The sequence below is a fragment of the Alligator mississippiensis genome, chromosome 13 (assembly GCF_030867095.1).
Source record: "Alligator mississippiensis isolate rAllMis1 chromosome 13, rAllMis1, whole genome shotgun sequence".
NCBI classification, from domain to species: Eukaryota; Metazoa; Chordata; order Crocodylia; family Alligatoridae; genus Alligator; species Alligator mississippiensis.
The window spans coordinates 30,018,217-30,040,518 of record NC_081836.1 but is presented as its reverse complement, the minus strand read 5'-3'; the positions used below and the strand labels follow the sequence as shown (position 1 = coordinate 30,040,518).

General features: G+C 46.7%; 1 protein-coding gene across 3 annotated transcripts in view; it reads left to right on the top strand.

Moving 5' to 3' along the window:
* Nucleotides 1-22,302, top strand: part of WDR90 (WD repeat domain 90) — a 62,824-nt gene that overhangs the window by 15,464 nt on the left and 25,058 nt on the right. For all 3 annotated transcript variants that reach the window (XM_006262886.4, XM_019493047.2, XM_019493046.2), the window contains 12 exons: nucleotides 490-600; nucleotides 899-1,044; nucleotides 1,160-1,217; nucleotides 8,170-8,288; nucleotides 8,524-8,685; nucleotides 12,694-12,824; nucleotides 14,658-14,774; nucleotides 15,409-15,644; nucleotides 16,168-16,307; nucleotides 17,833-17,963; nucleotides 20,322-20,452; nucleotides 21,091-21,252. In XM_006262886.4, the coding sequence (XP_006262948.1) occupies nucleotides 490-600; nucleotides 899-1,044; nucleotides 1,160-1,217; nucleotides 8,170-8,288; nucleotides 8,524-8,685; nucleotides 12,694-12,824; nucleotides 14,658-14,774; nucleotides 15,409-15,644; nucleotides 16,168-16,307; nucleotides 17,833-17,963; nucleotides 20,322-20,452; nucleotides 21,091-21,252 (1,644 nt within the window). The remainder of the gene's footprint in view (nucleotides 1-489; nucleotides 601-898; nucleotides 1,045-1,159; nucleotides 1,218-8,169; nucleotides 8,289-8,523; nucleotides 8,686-12,693; nucleotides 12,825-14,657; nucleotides 14,775-15,408; nucleotides 15,645-16,167; nucleotides 16,308-17,832; nucleotides 17,964-20,321; nucleotides 20,453-21,090; nucleotides 21,253-22,302) is intronic.

Here is a 22,302-nt window from a genome sequence, read left to right as displayed (position 1 = left end):
TCACCAATCCCATATAGCGTTTCGAAAACTGGCTGCATTAGAATGCAAAAGCAAACTGCAGCTTGTAGCCTTGTGAGTCTGCCCTCTTGGATTTCACAAAAGTTCTCTTAATGTTCAACATTACAGTTGAAAAAAAACTTTGGGATTATCTAGTCCATCTTTCTGCCAGTAAAGGATCATTCCCCACTTATACATTCCTTTATCATTAAGCATGCCTTGGATGGAAGATCAGGAGAATCAGTTTGTGTTGCCAGCTGACCACTCAGTTTTCCTGCAACAGTTATAAATATGCATTTGTTTTTGTGTGGAACAGTAATCACCTCAAACTGTACACTTGCATATTTGCACTAGATTCAAATGTTCTGTATGTCATAATTCTGTGCATGCTTGCCTGTATAGACACAAGTATGCCTTTGTCTTTGTTTGTAGCTTGGGTCATCTCTAGCACTCTCCTTTCCCTTTGCTCTCGCTCTTGCCTTTGTCCTGCAGGCTCTGTGGACTCAGAACAATTCTGCAGTGGTCTACCCGTGTCATGCTATTATAGTAACCATGCAGATTGGTACAGGGGAGCAAAGGTTCTTCATTGGACATACAGACAAGGTGAGACTGGATTAATTGCAAGATGAATATGGCAGCTCTACTGAGATTGGCTACCATTGCAAGTATCTAATGTGTGAAAAAAGCATCCAGCTTCTCCAGTCCCAAGTACATGTCACTGTAGAGAAGAGCATCAGTTTGTTTCTTTGGGGGAATCGCAACAACTTCAATTTCTAGCTGTCCCAAGGAGAGTTGTTCTAAGAGCAATGGTGGATCAATGGCAATGGTAGTTAGAGCTAGTTCAGTCCTGGCTTCTTACAGAAGCTGGAGATGGTTTTCTTCAGCATGGTGTTTTCCACAGGTATCGGCATTAGCATTCAATGGAAACAGCACAATGCTGGCTTCTGCACAGATAGGGCACTTGACCATGGTGCGACTCTGGGACTTTCACAAGGGAAAATGCCTCTCCATGTTTAAAACCCATGTGAACTCAGTCTCATCCCTCAGGTACGTTCTAGGCATTTTGCTGAGCACTGTATTGTGGAGGAGTTAAAAATCAGCTTGTTCCTGTTTTTTTCTTTGAAATCCTGGATACAGAATTTCACAGAGTTTCCTCTTTCAGCTTTTCTCATGGCGGATCTATTCTCTGCGGCATTGGGAAGGACGGGCATGGCAAAACGGTGAGTAGTATCTTGGGTTACTTTAATTGCACTTATCTGACCCCATTGTGACTTTGAGGAAACCCAGGTGAAACCAAAATATTAATGATTATCTTTGAATTTGCAGCTACCCTACAGGGTAAACCAGTGATAGATGCCTTCAAAGATTCAGTGTCAGCTTACAGTTTCCTTAAACAGCTTATGGAAACACTTTCCACAGTGGATATAGAAATCCTTTTATTACAAGCTGGTTAAAGTATTTTCTATCTTTCTTGATATTTTCATCTATGAATTCACATTCCTGAATCACAGCCTGTACTAAATAAGTTTTTTTATCGGGTTAATAAGGGCTTTCTGCTAGTGTGCATGTTTGATTGTGCTGAACTGTGAGTACTCCCTGATATATACCCTTTATTCAGGGAGCTGGCAAGCATCATAGCTCAGCCCCTGGCACAGATCTTTGAGAGCTCTTGGTACTCTGGTGAAGTGCCCGAAGATTGGAAGAGGGCCAATGTCATGCCTATCTTCAAGAAAGGGAGGAAAGTAGATCTGGCAAGCTATAGGCCCATCAGCCTGACCTCTATCCTGGGGAAGGTCTTGGAAGAGATTATCAAAGAGGCCATCCTTAACAGGCTAGCTGAAGGCAATATCCTGAGGGATACCCAGCATGGGTTTGTTGCGGGTAGGTCTTGGTTGACCAATCTCATTTCCTTTTATGACCAGGTGACTTATCACCTGGACAAGGGAGAAGAGATTGATGTCATATATCTTGACTTTCATAGATGTTAGGGTCAGAAGGGACCTCAATAGATCATCAAGTCCGACCCCCTGCATAAGCAGGAAAGAGTGCTGGGTCTAGATGACCCCAGCTAGATACTTGTCTAACCTCCTCTTGAAGACCCCCATGGTAGGGGAGAGCACCACCTCCCTTGGGAGCCCGTTCCAGACCTTGGCCACTCGAACTGTGAAGAAGTTCTTCCTTATGTCCAGTCTAAATCTGCTCTCTACTAGCTTGTGGCCATTGTTTCTTGTAACCCCTGGGGGCGCCTTGGTGAATAAATCCTCACCAATTCCCTTCTGTGCCCCCGTGATGAACTTATAGGCAGCCACAAGGTCGCCTCTCAACCTTCTCTTGCGGAGGCTGAAAAGGTCCAGTTTCTCTAGTCTCTCCTCGTAGGGCTTGGTCTGCAGGCCCTTGACCATACGAGTTGCCCTTCGCTGTACCCTCTCCAGGTTATCCGCATCCTTCTTGAAGTGTGGCGCCCAGAATTGCACGCAGTACTCCAACTGCAGTCTGACCAACGCCCTATAGAGGGAAAGTATCACCTCCCTGGACCTATTTATCGTGCATCAGCAGATGCATGACAAAGTGCCATTGGCTTTTCTGATGGCTTCGTCACACTGCCGGCTCATGTTCAACTTGGAGTCCACTAGGACTCCAAGATCCCTTTCCACCTCTGTGCCACCCAGCAGGTCATTCCCTAGGCTGTAGGTGTGCTGGACATTTTTCCTCCCTAGGTGCAGCACTTTGCATTTCTCCTTGTTGAACTGCATCCTGTTGTTTTCTGCCCACTTGTCCAACCTATCCAGGTCTGCCTGCAGCTGTTCCCTGCCCTCCGGCGTGTCCACTTCTCCCCATAGCTTTGTGTCATCTGCAAACTTGGACAGAGTACATTTCACTCCCACGTCCGAGTCGCTGATGAAGACATTAAAGAGTATCGGTCCAAGGACCGAACCCTGCGGGACCCCACTGCCCACACCCTTCCAGGTCGAGACCGACCCATCTACCACGACTCTTTGGGTGTGACCCTCTAGCCAATTCGCCACCCACCGGACTGTGCAGTCATCCACATCACAGCCTCTTAACTTGTTCACCAGTATGGGGTGGGATACCGTATTGAAGGCCTTCCTGAAGTCCAAGTATACGACATCCACCCCTCCTCCTGTGTCCAGGCGTTTCGTAACCTGGTCATAGAAAGAGACTAGGTTGGTCAGGCACGATCTGCCCGCCACAAACCCATGCTGGTTTCCCCTCAGCATAATTTGTCCTGCCGGGCTCTCACAAATGTGAGCCTTGATAATTTTTTCAAATACTTTACCAAGGATGGAGGCGAGACTGACCGGCCTATAGTTGCCCGGGTCCTCCTTCCTCCCCTTTTTGAAAATGGGGACCACGTTAGCCCTTTTCCAGTCCCCCGGGACTTGGCCCGTGCACCACGAGCATTCGAATATTCCCGCCAGTGCCTCTGCAATGATGTCGGCCAGTGCCTTCAGCACCCTCGGATGGAGCCCATCCGGGCCTGCCGACTTAAAGGCATCCAGTTCTTCCAAATGACTCTGCACCACCTCAGGATCTACGTATGGAAGTCTGGCGCCTTGCTGCTGCCTCTCTACAACCCCAGACTTTAAAAAAGCCTTCGATCTGGTATCCCACGATCACCTCTTGGCAAAACTGGCTAGCTGCTGCCTCAACCCCACCACGATCTGCTGGCTGCGGAATTGCCTCCGTGGTAGGACCCAGAGGATGGTGATCTACAGGAGCCGATTGTCTTGGTGCGTGGTCACCAGTGGGGTCCCTCAAGGCTGTGTTCTAGGGCCTATACTATTTTAACATCTTCATCAGTGATGTGGACATTGGTGTCAGAAGAAGACTGGCCAAGTTTGCTGACGACACCAAACTCTGGGGTAAAGCATCCACACCTGAGGACAGGAGGGTGATCCAGGCAGATCTTGACAAGGTCAGGAAATGAGTGGACGAGAACCTGATGGTGTTCAACACCGAAAAATGCATGTTTCTCCACCTTGGGAGGAAAAACCTGCAGCATGCTTATAGGCTCAGCAGTGCTACGCTTGTTAGCACTACAGATGAAAGGGACTTGGGGGTCATGACTGACCACAAGATGAACATGAGCCTTCAATGTGATGCTGCGGCTAGTAAAGCGAGCAAAACACTGGCTTGCATCCATAGATGCTTCTCAAGCAAATCCCAGGACGTCATTCTCCCATTGTACTTGGCCTTGGTGAGGCCACAGCTGGAGTAGTGCGTCCAGTTCTGGGCTCCACAATTCAAAAAGGATGTGGAGAAGCTTGAGAGAGTGCAGAGGAGAGCCACGTGCATGATCAGAGGTCAGGAAAACAGACCTTATGATGAGAGGCTAAGAGCCATGGGACTCTTCAGCCTGGAAAAGTGCAGGCTCAGGGGTGATCTGGTGGCCACGTATACGTTTATTAGGGGTGCTTATTGGGATCTGGGGAAACGCCTGTTCACCAGAGCGCCCCAAGGGATGACAAGATCAAACGGTCACAAACTCCGCCACAACCAATTCAGGCTGGACATAAGGAAGAACTTCTTTACTGTCCAAGCCCCCAAAGTTTGGAATAGACTGCTGCCGGAGGCAGTTCAAGCATCCACTCTGAACACCTTCAAGACACATTTGGATGTTTATCTTGCTGGGATCCTACGATTCCTGCTGATTTCGTGCCCCTGGGGCAGGGGCTGGACTCAATCCTGTGGGGTCCCCTCCAGCCCAAATGTCTATGAAATCTATTAACTTCACAGTTAAAGGGAGAAGCAGTATTTATTTAGAAATATCATTTACTGGATTAACTGTATAGTTGGAAGACATGTTTGACAAGCTTGTGCCCAAAAGGCAACATATTTGGTTCCATAAAAGATATTACTGAACACATCCTGCTTCTCACATATCTCCTGGACCATCACGGCTACAGCAATGGCACTTCACAGTTACAACATATTGCAGCTTGTGTGATTCCCTTGGAGTCCTGTGTGATTCCACTTAGGTCTTGTAGGACTTGCTGTAAACCTTCTGAAGGGGTTGAGTATGTTTCTTTCTTCTCTGACCCCACATGTTTGAGAGCCACTTACACTGGTATAAGCTGTCTGTCATGTAAGTAGTATTCCTCTTTCTGTTGCCAGGTGCCTTGCAATTGCACTTAATTTATAGTCATACTACTCTACTGTTAGGAGCATCTGATAAGCAAAATAGCAAAGTTCAGAGTGTTCCAACAGTAAATTAAGTGCAGCTGCAGTTCCCAGAGGAAATGGGAGATTCAAAGCAGATGCCCAAAGTGTCCCTTACCTGGACTGTCAGCAAAAGAAGCCTGGTATTAAGTAGCTTCCAGTCATGTGAATTAGTGGTAATTATAAGCATCATAAACTAGAATATGCTCTAAAGCAGCGAAACTGCACTGCAGTTAATGTTGGAGTGTTATGAAGTGTATCCCAAAGGCAACAAAGGCAGATTTTGACTACTCTTCATGCTGAGGATTTTTTCTTGTGCTACTAGAGCAACTTTTATCCATATAAATGTCTATCGCTGACTAATAACACTTTGCACAGTAATTGTGCTAACTGGGTACTTCACATAGTAAAAACAGAACAGTTGCTGAATTTTATCTGCTTTTTCATGGAACAAAAACGCACATGTTGCACAGGGAGTGGGAACCTTGAGCAGCCAGAACTGCAGGGGGAATATAAATGTAATTACCTGGATGCAAGGTGTAACAGTGAAAAATGGCATGGGAACAGCAGTGCCTACAAATGCTCAGGCCCTCCCTTGGTTTAATATTTCCTCTGAAACATGGTATGTCCACAACCTAGTCTCCCCAGGCTGTATTGGGTCATTCTCTCAACACTGGCTTATAAGGAAGAGTGTTGACTCACTTGCACCTCTTCTGCCACATCCTTTGTGTTTACATTGAAGCTGACATTTCCATAAACTGGGTCTTGGCTATCCCTGATCAGTCTGAGACCTGCTTAGGTGTTATGATACCACGGCGATGAGCATGGATCCAGGTTTTCCGTTTCCTGCAGAAAAATGCAGATTTTCCCTTTTAAAGGAGAAAATTGCAGATTTTCCCCTTTGAAGGCAAAAGCCCTGTATTTTCTCCTTGAAGCTGGAAACCGTGGGTTTTCCCTTGCAGGCTGGCAGCGTTCCAGCCTTCAAGAAACTGCTTGGGGCTCAGGGGAGTGAGGGGAGGGCGATTAGAGTCAGGGGGCACCACTTGCATGTGTGCACATGTGGCTAACAATGTAGCCAGGCAGGGTGGTGGGAGCAGCCCCAGTAGCTGGATGCAGGTAAGTCTATGGGACAGGGCGTTTGGAGGGCCAAGGCTTTGGGACTGTCTGGAGGGGATGTATATGGGTGCGTGTGCCTGTGCCTGTGCTTGCTGGTGCTGGGAGAGGGAGTCCGGGTGCCAGGGCTTTGGTGGGGCAGAGCTTGGCTTTGTTGCCAGTGAGCCCAGCTTGGCTTTGTTGCCAGTGGAGCACACCCATAGGCACCTGCCCCTCCAGTGGGGGAAGGAGGTGGCAGGGTCCTTTGGGGGCAGTGGGTTGCTGTGTGGCCAGAAGCACAGGCTGAAGCTGGGGCTGGGGCTGCAGTATGGAAAGGAGGACTGGAAGTGCAACTTGGTCTAGGCCATGCTGGGGGCAGCTGGAGTAGAGCAAGGGGCTCCAGGTGGTCTCAATTCTGCCTGTGGTTGCTGTGGCAGTGGCTCCTGCTTGTGGACAGCAGCAGAATAAGACCAGTGCTGGCATGGACTAGAGAAAGGAGGGGACACCAGTGGTACCACCCTGCCACAGACTGGGGCTTCCATGCTGTGCCAGGCAGCTCAGCCACAGTCCCTCCCCTGGGCAGCATCTCTGGCCCCCCTGTCCCTGAGAGCACAGGCATCAGCCTCCAGTGGCCTGACCACAGAACTCGCCACTGGCCCTGAAGGACCCCCCGCCCCTTCTCCCACTGGAGTCCTGTGAGTTCGTGTGAAGCTGGCTGGGGTGGGAGGCAGCTACAGGCCGCCCCCACCCCTCCGAAGAGAGCTGGGGGGGGGGGGGGAGGGGGGCAGGGTGCTGGGGGTTGGGAGTGAGGGGCTGTAATGTCAGGGGGGAACTGTGTTTCAGGAGTGAGGGGCACTGACAAGGCTGGGGGGCTGCAGGTTAGGAGTGAAGGGCCACCAGCAGGGCTTATGGCTGTGGCTTCAGAGTGAGGAGCAATGGCAGGGGCAGGGCACTAGCATATCAGGGTGGCTCAGAACCACAGAGTAGCGGGGGGACAACTGCAGCTAGACCTACATCCTGGTGACCAAAGGGCGCACGGGGAACTCTGATTATCCATTTAAAAAAAAAATGAAACGCCACCATATATAGGTGTTTAGAATATAGGCTTCCAGATTCCTTTAAAATTTTAAATATAGCAAAACATTATGTCTAACCGATATATAGTGGTGTTTTGTTTTAATCATGGAAACATGCGAATTTTGGGGGTGTTTTTTTAAGAGAATTTTGAATTTTTTTTATTAGAGAATTTGGGATTTTTTTAGCAGAGAAAACTAGGATCACTGAGAGCTACATGTGTACCTGGATAAATACAAAGGTTGTGTCTGTTATTGTCACTTTCTTTTAAATCTGACTCTTTTTGGTGGAGACTTATTCAGTGGAGTAGTCAAAATTGTAATAAAGAACAGTGTTGTCAGAAATCATGTGGCTCCAGTGCATAGCTGGGCTCTGGCAGCAGGCATGAAAGGGAGTTCTGCTTCCTACTTCTACAAATCTTGGCAACCCCAGTGCAGTCTCTACAACCAAGGTAGGTGCTGGTTTCTGTTCTTTCCCAGTGTTCAAGTCCTGCATTCAAATTTCAGGTTTGAGCTCTGTCCTCAGATGGTCCAATAGGTTTGCAAGCTCTGGCTTTCCATAAGATGAGCTTATTGTGGTGAAAATCACCAGGGTCTGTGACATTGTCTTATATCCTTTTCATGAAAGACTTTTCCTTACTTATTTCAGCAAGCAGCTATGAGGGGAAAGGCATGAGAGTGCAGTCCCATACACGTAGATTTAGAAGCAGCATCTGGGGTACTTCAGCTGCTGTGGAAGGCTGGGAGTCTCCTCTCCTTTTTTGCTCTGAACTCTCCTCAGTGCCATGTTTCAGTAGCTCTGCTGTTCACTGCATTTTCCCTGCAGATGGTGGTGGTGTGGAACACTGCCCAGGTGAACCATGGTGGAGAGGTGGTCGTGCTGGCCAAGGCACACACTGATGTGGACATCCAGACTTTGAAAATTGCTTTCTTTGATGATACCAGGTAACCTGCAAATGGAGGAATGTAAAGACCGGATAAAACAATAGCACGGACTAAGGCAATGCAGGGCAGAACTTGGTTTGCTGCTGGAGTTCCAGCATGCAGGCACAGGGCAGCACTGTTAGCCACCCTCTCCGCTCAGGGTATCAGTTTGTCCATGTCAGGTGCCATGAGTGAATATGCCTTTTGAGTGGTAGAATGAGATCTGCCTAGCTCCTCACTCAGTCTTGCGTTGCAGGATGGTGTCATGCGGCAGAGACAATGTGAGGCTGTGGCGAGTGCGGAATGGAACACTGCGGTCGTGCCCAGTGAATCTGGGGGAGTACCATTCCCTGGAGTTCACTGATCTGGCCTTCGAGGAGGGACATTCACCTGAGCGGGAGCCGGAGGATCGGACTCTGTAAGGATTTTTTTCCCCTCAAATCCATTTGTTTCAGTTAATTCTTTAGCGACGAGGAGACTCAGGAGGGAGGTAGCTACCTCTGTCCTGAGTAACTGGATATGCTAGTAGTGGTTTTCAATCTTTTTTTCGTTTGTGGACCCTTAAAAAATTTGAAATGGAGGTGTGGTCCCCTTTGGAAATTTAGAATGGAGGTGTGGAGCCCTTTGAATTGTAAGTGTTGGTAATCACATACTTTTGATTGGTCATAGTAATCTTTCACCAGACCCCTTAGACATAGTCTGTGGACCCCCATGGGTCTGGGAACCACAGGTCTAAAACCACTGCACTAGTAGAACAAGCTTTGCATTATTCAGTAGGAGAAGGCTGCGCAGTCATGGCTTTGACTGGCTCATCCCGTTCTGCAGTAGAAGCATCTGTAACATGCTGTCTGGATTCTCCCTGCAGGAACAAAGGTTCTGGAAGAGCCTCTCTCCTCCCTTCTAAGACTTCAGTGCCCCAAAGGAGCTTAAAATATTTCCTAGAATGGTACAAGAAATTCCCGCTCCCTCCATGTTTCACCAGTTAGACCCTCAGAAAATCTCACTGTGGGCTGCTGTTAGCTGTCTTTTGGCAATGGCTGGGGTGTGGTGTATTAGTATCCCCCTTGTTGAATTGCTTATTTTTCATTTTAATCATCAGACCAAGGCTGCTGCTACCAGCCTGAGAGTCCAAGAAGGCAATATTACCAGATCTGGCAGTTCTCCTCTTTCTTCTGCAGTCTAAACCCCAATGGCATCCCTTGCTTGTATTGCGTTGTTTCTGGTAGATGGATTTGCCACAGGGGAAATCAGGTTATCTTGCTATTTTATTGAACACCTTTAAATCATGAATTCGTCTTTTTATATTTTATATCCAGATTCCCTGTTTAGGTAAAATCCCCTTCTTTTCAATGCAAGCCGTCTGCAAGGATGATAATGTTCCCAAGTATTTCCCTCTAAAAGTTCAACAGCTATTTCTCACTAAATGCAAGTTAATATGGCTTTGATTGCCAGTTGTTGATGCAGGTTTCAGGATAAATTATTTTAAATCTCTGTAATTCTGTTTATGCCAGTTCAGTTCAGAGCTGGATAGCAGATGTGCCAAACCTGTCTGGGATTTTTCATCCACATAGAGGTTTGTGGTTCTGTCCTTTCCTCAGTCTGAGCTGCTGAAAGAGCAACTGGGCATAAGTCAGAGATTTTCGGTTGGAAACAGACATTGCCTTTTGTTGCCTCTTGCCTGCCATTAAATTTTGTGGGGGTTTCCTGCTTCCATAATTTCACCCTGGAGATGTCAGGGTTGTGTCTCTGCTATTGGGAAACCCCAACTTTTCCTGCTTCCAGAAACACATCCTGGAGATCCCAGCAGCATGTCTCAAGAAGCTGGGAAAGCCCAGGCATGCCATTGTGGTCTTGGGGTGATACCACCAGTCAGCTGATTGGATGCCGCAGCTGAAAACTTATCCAGCCCTCTGACCACTACCCCCCATACTGCTCATCCATGTGGGCACAAATGACATGGCCAAGAACAACCCTGGGCTCAAAGGGTTGGGGGCACAGGTAGTTTTCCCTTTCTTCCACCCAGTCAGGGGTTAGGGCCCCTGGAGGGACAGTTGTAGTGAGGAGGTCAGCTGGAGGCTCAGGAGGTGGAGCCACAGTGAGGGTTTTAGATTTTATGATCGTGGAATGCTGTTCTGGGATAGAGGCTTGTTGGGAAGAGATGGCATCCACCTCGCATCAAGGGGGGAGGCTAGCAGAAGGCATGATGATGAGGGATAGCTAACATGGTTTCGTTGCAGGCAGGCCATGTCTGACCAACCTTGTCTCCTATGATTAAGTAACGAATGAACACTTAGATGTGGGAGGGCACAGTTGATGTCATATACTTGGATTTTAAAAAGGCCTTCAATCTGGTCTCCCATGACACTTCTGTTAACAAAACTGGGGAATTGTGGGCTGGCAGAGTCCACAGTCAGGTGGGCTAGGAACTGGCTAAGGAGTTGAACCCAGAAAGTGTTAGTGGATGTGTCTGTATCATCTTGGAGGGAGGTGGCCAGTGGTGTCCCGCAGGGTTCGGTTCTTGGCACTGTGCTGTTCAACATCTTTATCAACAATTTAGATGATGGCACACTGGCCAACTTTGTGGATGATACTAAGTTATGAGGGAAAATGGTCCCACTAGGGGATAGGATGTGGATCCAAGTGGACCTGGACAAGCTGGAAAGGTGGGTGGAGTGGAACTGGATGCAGATGCAGTTCAATAAGAATTAAAGGCAGAGTGTTTCATCTGTGAAGAAGTAACTAGAAACACGAATATAGGTTAGGAGGAGATGTCCTGGCCAACGTGATGGCTGAAAAGGACCTCAGGGTTTTGGTTGATCACAGGATGGACGTGAGCTGCCAGTGCAATGCTGTAGTCAATAGAGCTAATAGCATACTGGGATGCATTACCCAATGCATCATGAGCAGGGCTAAGGAAGTGATACTTGCTCTCTACTTGGCACTGGTGAGACCCCAGCTGGAGTACTGTGTCCAGTTCTGGGTGCCACACTTCAAAAAACACGTGGAGAATCTTGAAAGGGTCCAGAGAAAGGCCACACAAATGATTATGGTCCTGAAGGACAAACCTTATGAAGAAAGACTAAGGGATCTGGGACTGTTCAGCCTGTGGAAGAGAAGACTGAGGGGGGTCTTGGTGGCCATCTATAAGTATGTAAGGGGTGAATATCGGGAGCTGAGAGAAAAAAAGTTCACTAGGGCACCCCAGGGGAGGACAAGGAGCAATGACCATAAACTGTTAAAGGATGGTTTCAGGTTGGATGTAAGGAAGAACTTCTTTATGGTAAGGGTGACCAGAATCTGGAATAGACTTCCCAAGGAGGTGGTGCAGTCCCCAACCTTGGAAGTCTTTAAGAGGAGACTAGACAGACATCTTGCTGGGATCATTTGATCTTAGCAGTATTCCTGCCCAGAGCAGGGGGGTTGGATTCACTCTTTCTAGGTCCCTTCCAGCCCTTAATTTTGATGATTCTGTGATTTGGCAACATCTCTTTCTAGCCTTGCTTCCCCAAGCTGTTCTTAGTCCCCTTCTGTTATAGGTTAGCAGTGCAGCCTAGTTTTTAGTCTCCAGCTGGTTTTGGAGTGAATATCCAAAACTAAAAGTTGTAAGCTTTAGCTCCTAAATCACCTAGGAGGCCAGTGGCTGAGCTGGAGATAGTCTAGGTCTTCTGCTTTACCAGTCTGGTGCTCTGTGTAGTAGGTAACACCTGTCTCCTCTTTCCTAACCCCTGTTTGAACTTTCCACATCTTCTAAATAGAAAGAAAACAGACTTGAATTTTTATACGAAGTTCTTTTGCAATCTATATGTAGGTATCTGCCTTTTAACTTGTGTTTTCCCTCTCCCAAACTCAAAAAAATGAATAAAAATATTCCTAATGATACGTTGGTTAAAGGCTAGTACAGTTTACTGCTTTTATGACATAACAAAGGAAAAAAAATCTGATCTTTTAAGTAATAATAGTAGCATCCTGATTAAAATTTTTACTGGTTTTTAGATATCCAGGCAAAAAGTCCATAATTTATTTTGGCATTTGGGCTAATTGAAGATTATTTTTGTGATGGTTGATATGCTTACAGGCTTTTGAGGCCCAGTAATCTTTGTCTTTTCCTTTGTTTATGGAATTGAACTAAGTTCTTCTGTAGTCACTGTTTCATGGGGTTAGGAAAAAAGAATGGAAAGGTGTGACTCCATCTGCTGGTCATATGTTTCAAAGTTAGGTGTGTATTGTGGAAAGTCAGACACTTGAAGTCCTGTCGTTGAGCTAAGACTCTGGGTTAGGCAAACAGCATTTTTTAAAACTAATTCTGTCCTTGCGCTGAAAAGGTCAACACTGAAGCAAAATGCAGACTGGGTTTCTCCAGTTAAACTGTCTTTCATTTCCCCATTATGACCAAAGGCACCTAGCTGTGTGCTCTTTACCTTTTCAGCTTTGTGTGCAGCAGAAGTGGTCACATTTTGGAAATTGACTATAAGAAAGTTAGTATCAGAAACGCCAGGCGCCTCCTGCCATCTCAGACCCAGCACTCTCACCGTCGGGAGAAGCAGACCTTCAATTCAGGTATTGTAGGTTATAGGGCATGCTGCAGTAGGAGTTTCTACCAAAAGAGGCTTCCAAGCTCTCTCCCTGGCTTAGGAAGCCTTTTAGAGGGAACACAAAACAGAAGCAGACATAGGACCTACCATATGCAAAATGGCCTGGATTGCCAGTGAGTATCTGGCCTGTGATCATCTGTGGGCTCCTACACATGGAAGGAGAAGAAAGAGTGAATATGTAAAGCTAAATATAGCCTATTACTTGCATGTTCATATTAAATTAACTTAGCCTACTGGACTCAATCTAGAAGGACTAGATTGATGTACTTTTGGGTGTTATATAGTTGGTCAGCCTAGATAATTTAAAAGTCCATTGTAGCTTTAAAATCTATTGATCTAAATAAGATGGATTTTCGGGCAGGGAATAAAACTGTATAAACATCTATAGACATTAATGTGAGGAGAAAACATGATTTTTACTGGACAATAATGGTAAATTTTTAGAAACTGTCCAAATACACGTATCTAAGTCTTTGCACATGTATTTGAGGTGTCGGCACATGCACAAATTGTACGTATTTGTGTGAATTACGTAGTCGAGTGTCTACCTGTTTTCTCAGGCACATAAAGTTGACATATACAATGTAATGCTTGCATATGCAAATCTGCTTCAAGATGTAAGCGTGCACAAATGTAGGTGTGCAGATCTGGAGGGAAAATGGAGGCCTCTGGGTCTGAATTAAGAACCCAGAGTGTATGCTAATTCAAAATGGAAGAAGAAGCCTTGCTTGTAAGGTTAGTGAAAAGTGAAATGGCCTTGTGAATTAATTAGATTAAACTCCAGCAGACAGACTGGAGATGAGTTTAAGCAATTCATGGAAAATTATGCAGTGCTGTGCCTCGTACAGATGGATTGACTTGATCAGACTAGCGATAGAAAATTTTCTTGCTCTTGAAATCAACAATAACCCACTGTGACATGGCCAGGTACTATTTTAAGAAGCATCATTGTGTCTTAGGTTTTTGTAATTAAAGAATACTTAGAATAAGGACTTCAATAGCAATGTTTTAATTGGCTGATAGGAATCCTGTGTGTAGTAGTAAAAAAAAGCCAGATGTACAAATGCACATTCTTATTTTGTTCTGCAAGTTATCGAGTGTTTTGAATTCCTTAATGTGATCATCTGCCAGAGCTTGCTATCTTTCAGAACTCTCATATTATTGTGTAGTGATGTAGTGTCAGTAGGAATTTGTTTTCAAGTATTATTGTGACGACTGATATTATAAGAATTAGCATATCATGTGAGCTGTCTTAACTTCAGGGCATGTTAGCAATTTCAGCTACTCGGTCTTCAAAGCATCTTGGAGATGGGCGAATGCAATTTCCGGGGAGGAGGGGCAGCAAGTTACAGCATAAAGCTAAGACTTGAACAAGATGACAGGTTGGCTTTAAGTTAGTGTATTTTGGCTCCTAGTACTGTGATTAGACCATTAGACTTCATTGTCATAGCCTTAGTATTTCTTCATATATACTTGTGGCCAGCTTTGCTGTGTTCCTATCTCTTGACTTTTAATGTCAAGATCACATCAGGGTTTGAGGAGCATTTGGGCATTTCTAAGGTTAACAATTATTAAAAATCAATAGAAGTTCTGGAAGGGACTTAGACCTGCTAGCTTTGGGGCACAAGTTGATCTCTAATTCTTGGAATGTTAGAAAGATATTTTCACGGGGACATCTTGTCCTTTGAGTGGTTCTGTAGGGTATTTGTACTGGAAGCATACTGAAATAGATGATGGAACATTGGTCCCAACCAGTTCTTTTGTTCCTAATGGTATCAAGATTGGTGTGTGTTTTTAGGGCCTGGGATTGCAATAAACAGCATTAGTGTGTCCCCAACCTTCTGTGCTACGGGCTCAGAAGATGGCTATCTGCGTCTGTGGCCGTTGGATTTTTCAGCAGTCTTCTTGGAGGCAGGTGAGTAGACGTTAGATCTCTTCTGCACAGTTTTGCATCCTTGTCCATTCTGATGAAGCTGTTATGGAGGGAAGCAGGAATTCAGTACTAAGATTCCACATTCATACCTAAGCTGTTCTGAAAAGCAATGTTTATTCTTTTGTGGACTTTTCTTATGGTGCCCCATCAACAGGCTAGACCTTGGTCTGTAGTAACTGTGGCATCCTGGAGTGACAAATTCAAGACTTGAATAAATTAGATTCATCTCTTTTAAGGGTAGACCATGTCTCTCTTGACTTCTTGGAAAAAGGCAGGAACCCTTTGACTAAGAAAGAATAGTCAAACCTCACTTTTCTGCACTAGTCCTTCATGCTTATTGCATATCTGTCCAATGAAAACCTGTGGGAGAAGAGTAAGAGTGCTTTAGCTTTCCTGGAATTAAATACAGTGATGCTGGCCACAGATGCTTGTGGAAATGGCATAGATTTATGTACAAAGGCTAAAGCCTGAGTACAGCTAGTCTCAGAGCATGTCGGGAAGCACAGCCCATGAGAGTGAAAATACATGGGTCTGTCCTGGTCATTTAGCTGTGGTCTGGATCTACCACTGTTTTGGTCTTGGGATAGTTTAGTAACTAGTGTGTCTGTTTCCTCAGAGCATGAAGGTCCAGTGAGTACTGTTAGCATCAGTCCAGACAATCTCAGAGTTTTGTGCACTACTTCCACTGGGAACCTGGGCTACCTAGATATACAGTCCCGGAACTACAGCACGCTCATGCGCTCTCACACCAACTCTATTTTGGCATTCTCTGTGGAGAGACTCCGGAAGCAGATGGCTACAGTGTCCCAGGATAACACCATTCGCATCTGGGACCTAGTGTCTATGCAGCAGGTACTAGAAGCTCCTTTTCTTAGTGAGGAAAGATATAGTTAAAGTCAGAACTTTACTTTGGTGGTAGAGTTGTAAAGGAGAAACCTTCCCATTTTTTTTGTCTCATCTAACTAAGAAATCTTCACTTTAAAAGCAATTAAATGTACCCCACATAAGATTTTTTTTCGAAACTACAAAAGGGTTTTTTTTAGCTTAATGTAGCTTCACCTTAGTTCTTTAAAGGCAAATGTTTACAAACCCTGCTTGCTCTTTTTTGCTTCTGAAATATCATGGATTGACATTATCCATAATGATGGGGTCCTGTTCCAGAACCTATTCAAGTCCAAGGAAAGACAATATCCCAGCTCAGTGCCATAGCATGTTTGTGGCCTGGGCCAGTGCTTAATAAAATCAACACAAAACTTCCATGGCTTGTGTTGATTTCCTTAAGCTGGGATATGGGTTTACCTCACTGCATCACATACTCTTGCCCAGTACTGCATCAGACAGATAGCTCACCTGTGTGCATGTATCTTCCCAACAGATGTATGACTTCACTGCCTCCGATGAGATGCCATGTGCTGTGGCCTTTCACCCTTTACAACAGGTCTTTGCCTGTGGGTTCAGCAGTGGAATGGTGAGAACCTTCAGCTTGGCTGCCTCCGACCTGCTAATGGAACACAAGTATGTTTGCAAAATGGGTAACCGTACTTTCATATGCATGGATCTGAATGATGCGAGTCATGGTGACAAGTTAAAGCAGGATTTCCATCCACATGAGTGAAATCTTAAGAGCTAACCTAGGTGTTGGACCAATAATGGAAAAACACATTGCTTAGATTTAGCTGTCTCACCAGGGAAGCTATGGTCAACTGGTTTTCAGAGGTGAAAAGCCTTGTAGTGTCATGGCTATAGATTATTTACTAGCCAGGTGCCCATCAAGAATGATGGGGGGTGGGGCTGGGGTGGGACGAAGACCTGTCTGGCCCCCAGCCTGCGCTTCAAGCCTGGCCCTGTTCTCTTCCATCTCTTCAGGGCTGGGGTCAGCGTTGCACCCCCACACTCCAGGTCCACGCGGTCTGCATCCCTCTTCCCCCTCCCTTCCACCTGTTGGTAGGGCTCAGCAGTGGCGGTGGGGTGCCATCACCATGCCCCCCCCCTTCCCTTGGGGACTTTTTGTGGGTTGGGGTGGCAGCACCACATTCCCTGCCATTATGGAGGATGGGGACATAGTCCCACATCTGGCCCTGCCCCTGCTTCTCATCTGGTCGGGGAGGGGGCAAATGGGTCCACTGTGCTGCGCCTGCCGCGCCCCCTCCCCCTCCCCCCCGGGCGGTTGTCAGCATGGTAGCGATGGGGCACCGCCACTGTTCCCCCCCTTTCCCCTCCCTGCCAGCTTGTGTCAGCATCTGGCAGCTCCGCATCCAAACCCTACCCCCTGCTTCTGGTCCAGTTGGGCAGGCCAGTTTCCCCACACCCTCCCCACCCATTGCGCCGGGGCAGCTTTGCCACCACTGCCGCTTCAGGGCTGAGCCCACTCTCCCCGCCGTCCTCCATCACCATGGGCAGCAGGGGATGGGGGGACCATGGCCAGCTGTGCTGGCCTCAGCCCCTGTGTCCCTGCAGTCATGGCGATGCTCCGTGGATCCATCTTGTGGCCAAATGCTCCTGGACCACTCTGATTGGCTGTTTGTCCACCAATCAGAGTGCGAAAAAAGCGCTGTGAACAGACAGACAGACTAAGCTTTTTATCATTTTAGAATTTATTAATATTCAGGCATGATGAGCCTGAGACAGCTTTGTCTTCTGGGACTTTCTAGCTTGGAGAAAGGTGATTGAGAGAAAGGAATTGAGATAGTGGTGTCTCAGCCTGATAGGACTGTGTTTGGAGGCAGAAAGCTCTGGGGAACACTTGTACGGGGAAGTAAAGGATGCTCAAAAGAGAGAGAGTGTGTGCGCGTCCATTTGTCTGTCCCACCCAGGTAGCTATTGACATAAGCCCCATGCATGCTGGCCTGTCTCCCTCTGGCCTTGGGAATAAGAATTGCAACTGTGATATACCACCATGGGACACAATGAAGTGGGATTCTCTTGCTGTCTGTGATGGTGATTCTAGTTTCCTCTGGTCCCAGGCCACCTGACAGCAGTTCACATCAATCTATTTTGCCCTGTTTCTTTCCCTGTTTCATGTGTTTTCTGTGTTGTATAGGCAGCACCGTGGTGCAATCACTGGTCTGACCTTCTCTCCAGATGGCAATTTCATGTTCAGTTCCTGCTCACAGGGGACTCTGGCTCTTTATAACTGTGCCACAAAAAAAAGCCACATTCTAAGAGTCCTGGGTAAGATTTCTATATTAAAAAGGTCTTGTATCCTGTCAGTGATTGTCGTTATGGTTAACCAAGCTCAAAATTCCATGAAGAATACCTTTCTCATCCATCTGGGGCAAATTAGTTGCATTTTTTCATGCATATTAACACTGGTCTAGATCTATTGAGGATTTGTTCCACTATAATTCTGTCTTCCAGAGGTTGGTAATGGGGATGGTGACATTTAAATTATCTGAATGAGCTGGAATTAAATATATGTGACCTTTCAAATGTAATACCTGTTCTTAAAATTTAGCAATCAGAATACGATAAAATGCAGAAGTTTCAACGGATATTTGGGCTCCATTATGCAGCTTACTGTAAGAATAGTGAATGGCAGCCCCCTCCCCAAAAGAACTGTCAGACAAAATGGACAAACAGTGGGAAGGGAAACAGCAATACAGAGAGATCCAGGGACTTGCCAGGGTTCACACAATAGGTTAGTGTCAGGGCTGCTAAAACAACCCAGATTTACTTATTGATATAGAGCTAGTGCTTAATTACTGGCCCCTGACAGCTCCATTTATTTTCTAAACAATCTAATGTCTTAAATCTCCAGTGGCCTTTTCAGCAACAGATTAAACTGTGCTGGTATTATTTTTAAGATTTTAGACTAGTGGTTCTCAAGGCACCCCTCTTAGCTTTCACTTGTTTCTTGACCATAGAAAAATAATAAAGTAGTTCTTTTGTTACAAAGAACTTGGAACAATCATAGTAGGTCAGAATGTTTGTGGCATTATGGATTTCTATTTGAAAGTTCTGGGTTTATCTTGTGAATCATTTTTGTAGGTATTTCCACACCTAAAAGTGATAATATTGCAAAACACCCTACAGCACCGTTTTAAAAGGATCTCACAGCACCCCAAATGCAACACTCTGGTTGAGAATCACTGTTTTGGATGTTTCATCTACTGACTAAAAAATGACTTCATTGCACTAGAATTTTCTACCCGTTTTCTTTTTGGCCAATTTCAGCCATTTAAAAACTTCACGATCTACCTATCCATGCCAAAAGCTGTTTATCCTTGCTGAAAAGTTACAGTAAAATCCAGCTTCCTTCATTTTGTAGTCCAGTGGTACGATGCACCTCAAATACAACATATTTGCTTAAATCCAAGCTACACATTGAAACCTCAGCTTGTTCCAAAACTTGTTCTGAATTTGGAGATTTAAGATCTGTTTTTAGTGTTTGGGTAATAGGTAGAGGTGCAGCAATACATCAGTCCCATATCAGATCAGCACCAATATAAGGAAAATTGACAGCATCAGCAATCGGCTTTTTTAGGCTGATGTGGCCGATTTAATGTTGTTGATAATTACCCCGTGCATGCGTGTAGCTGCAGTGCAGCACGCAGGCAGCTAGAACCGCAGCCTGGCAGTGTGGAGAGCAGCACCAGGCTGGTAAGTCTGTTGTGTGGGGAGGGGTGGTAAGGGAGGTTGTGGGGGGTGCAGATTAAGGCCCCGGCAGTGAGGAAGGAAATGGGGCTGGGACAGGTGCTGCACAGCCAGGGTGGAGCGGGGCATGGGATGGAGTCACGGTTATCCAGGAGACGCAGGGAGGGGGGGCAGCTCTCATCGTTACTTGCACTCTGGGGTGGAGGGGCGGGTACCCCCTGGATCTGTGCACAGGACAGAGGCTGGGCCTGAGCTGGGCCTGTGGCTGCGCTGGACTCTTGGGCTGGGCTGTGCTTGGGGCAGGTGGCAGTGGTGCTGGGAGGGGAGCTACAAGGGGGCTATGGCAAATTCTGGTTTTGCCCCGCAGGCAGAGCCCTGGCCCAACCTAACCCCCCTGCTGAGAAGAGCCTTCCCTCACCCCATGCACAGATCTGGGGGGCACCCACCCCCCATATCCTTCCAGAGTGCACATAGTGGTGGGAGCCACTGCCCATCTCTGCATGCCCCCCCAACAAGCTGCTCATGGCTCTGTCCTGTGCCTCATCACAGGAACCTCAATCTGCCCCCCACCACACCCTTTCCTCCCCCCACCCCTTCCCTCACAACAGACTTACCAGTCCGACACTGCTCTCTAACCTGCCCAGCTGCATATCAGCAATTGGATCAGTATCGGCTGATACAGCTTGTTTAAAATTGACTATCAGTATTGGCCCAAAAAATCACTATTAGTGCACCCCTAGTAATAGGTGTTCAAATCTGGAATCTTCTAAACTAGAGATTGCCCAGGACATTGGATCACTACTGACCTGCAGAAAGGAATACCCTCTTCCATATCATAGATCCTGTGCAAAAATGAATTTCATCTTGGCTGTTGTTCACACTCAGTCTGTTCTTCTTTTTGCTTATCTTGTTAACCCTGTATCTTACTGCTTCCAGGCAATGTAGTGTCCCAAGATGCTGACTACAGCCCTAATGCCTTGGCACTGAGTGGAGATGGACATCTCTTAGCCTTTGTGGGTCCGTCCAAGTACACTGTGACTGTCATGGATGCCTGTAATCTAGATGAGGTAAATGGCAAGAAGTCACCAAGTTGGGAAGGAAAATAGGATGGGAGGAGAGCCTTTCTCATCTAATGCCTGCTGAATGCTTTGTGGGGGTGGGGCTAGGGAAAAGAGTTGTTGAATATAGACTCCATCACATGGGGCATGATAATGATTCCCTTGCCCTTCCTTGTGTCTAAGAAAGTCTCTCTACATGTCCTATCCTGCATAGCAAATGTGTGAAAGTGAGTTTGTAATGTACTTTTGATTTTCCCCTTTCATGGGATAAAAACATCAAATTAAAGAAGCCTTCCTTTCCAAAACCACCTCCAATCTTATTGGGGCAAAAAGGGAAGCTGGCAAAAAGCCCCACAGATCATGGCAGTTTCTGTGCCCTGTTTACGAACTGTCTTGTTGAGTAATGTATGCCTGTTTTGCCTGCCCAAGGCAATCGCTTAACCAAATGGCCTGATCTTGAGAAGACTAACAGAAAAAAACAAGGTACTTCTTTAGAGGCCTTAGATAATAAAGCAGTAGAAAGAATGATATCAAAGCTATCCTCAGATTTCCCTTTGTCAGTTCTTAAAGGTTCCCTGCTGTCTGGATCTTTTTACATAAAATATTCTTTCCTAGAACCTGGTATTCAATAGCTTCTTGTTTCACAGCTACTGAAGATAGACATCAGTATCCTAGACTTAGACAGCACAAGCCTGGACTCTGCTATGAGAGTCTGCTTTTCTCCTGTGCCTGTTGGCCAGCTCTTGGTGTCCACTGCCTCCAACAAAGTTCTTGTGCTCGACTGTAAAACAGGACGGTTGGTTCGAGAGGTAATGCTGCGTGGTCTCCGGAGTGTTCGATGGTCTCTATGTTGCCTTATTCAGGGATCCTGGTTTTCTCTGTTTAAAAATCCCAGCTTCTCTGATAAAAATCCTGAATTCTCTGATTAAACCCCCAAAATGAGTTGAACACAATGTTTTATTGATATATTTACAATTTTAAAACATTTTGGAAGCCTACCAGTGCTTCAGTCACTATAATAAAATAAATTCTAAATACCTATATATTTTGGGTTTTTATCATGGAAAACCAGAGCTCCCCCTGCCCTCTTTGCTCACCAGGCCAAGCCTTGTAGTGCTCAGCATCCCTGATATGCCGGTGCCCTGCCCCTGCCCTTTCCCTTCACTCCCAAGCCACAACCCCCTCAGCCCTGTTGGTGCCCTTCACTCCTGACGCACAGCCCCCTACCTCCAGCCCCCCAGTGTGTGAGGAAGGGAGTGGGTGTGTGGGGAAGGTGGGTGTGGGCACAAGCGACACATGGCAGGGACAGGTGGGGCACAGGTGAAGGGGTGGGCACATGCCCCTCTAAGACTTCTGTGCCCACAGTGGCAGTAGGTGGGCCAGACCAGCTCCAGGCAGGAGCCACCTCCATGGCTCAGCAGGCAGGACCGAGTGTAGGACGGAGTGCTGCACTGCCGTGGTCACCAAGGTCAGGCGCGGCAGTGGCAGTATGGAGTTTGTGCACCCCTGCTGCTACTAGGCAGGTAGAGGGAACCTTACCTTAGTGGCCATCGTAGCGCACTGCTGCCTCCCACACTGGGTCCTGCCCGCTGGGCCGTGGAGGTGACTCCTCCAGAGCTGGTCTGGCCAGGCTGTAGCCCTGTGCCCTGCTGTTGGTACTTAAATCTGGAGGGGGGCATGTGCCACCCTCCCCCCACTGCCACATCACCTTGGCCTCGCTAGCCTACCTTAAGTCACCTGTGCCTTCTTCCACCGCCCCCTAACCCCTATAGATTTACTTGGGGGGAGCTGCTCTCTGCCATCCTGCCTGGCTGCCACGTGCATGTGTGTGTGCGCACATGCACATGGTACCCCCTGCA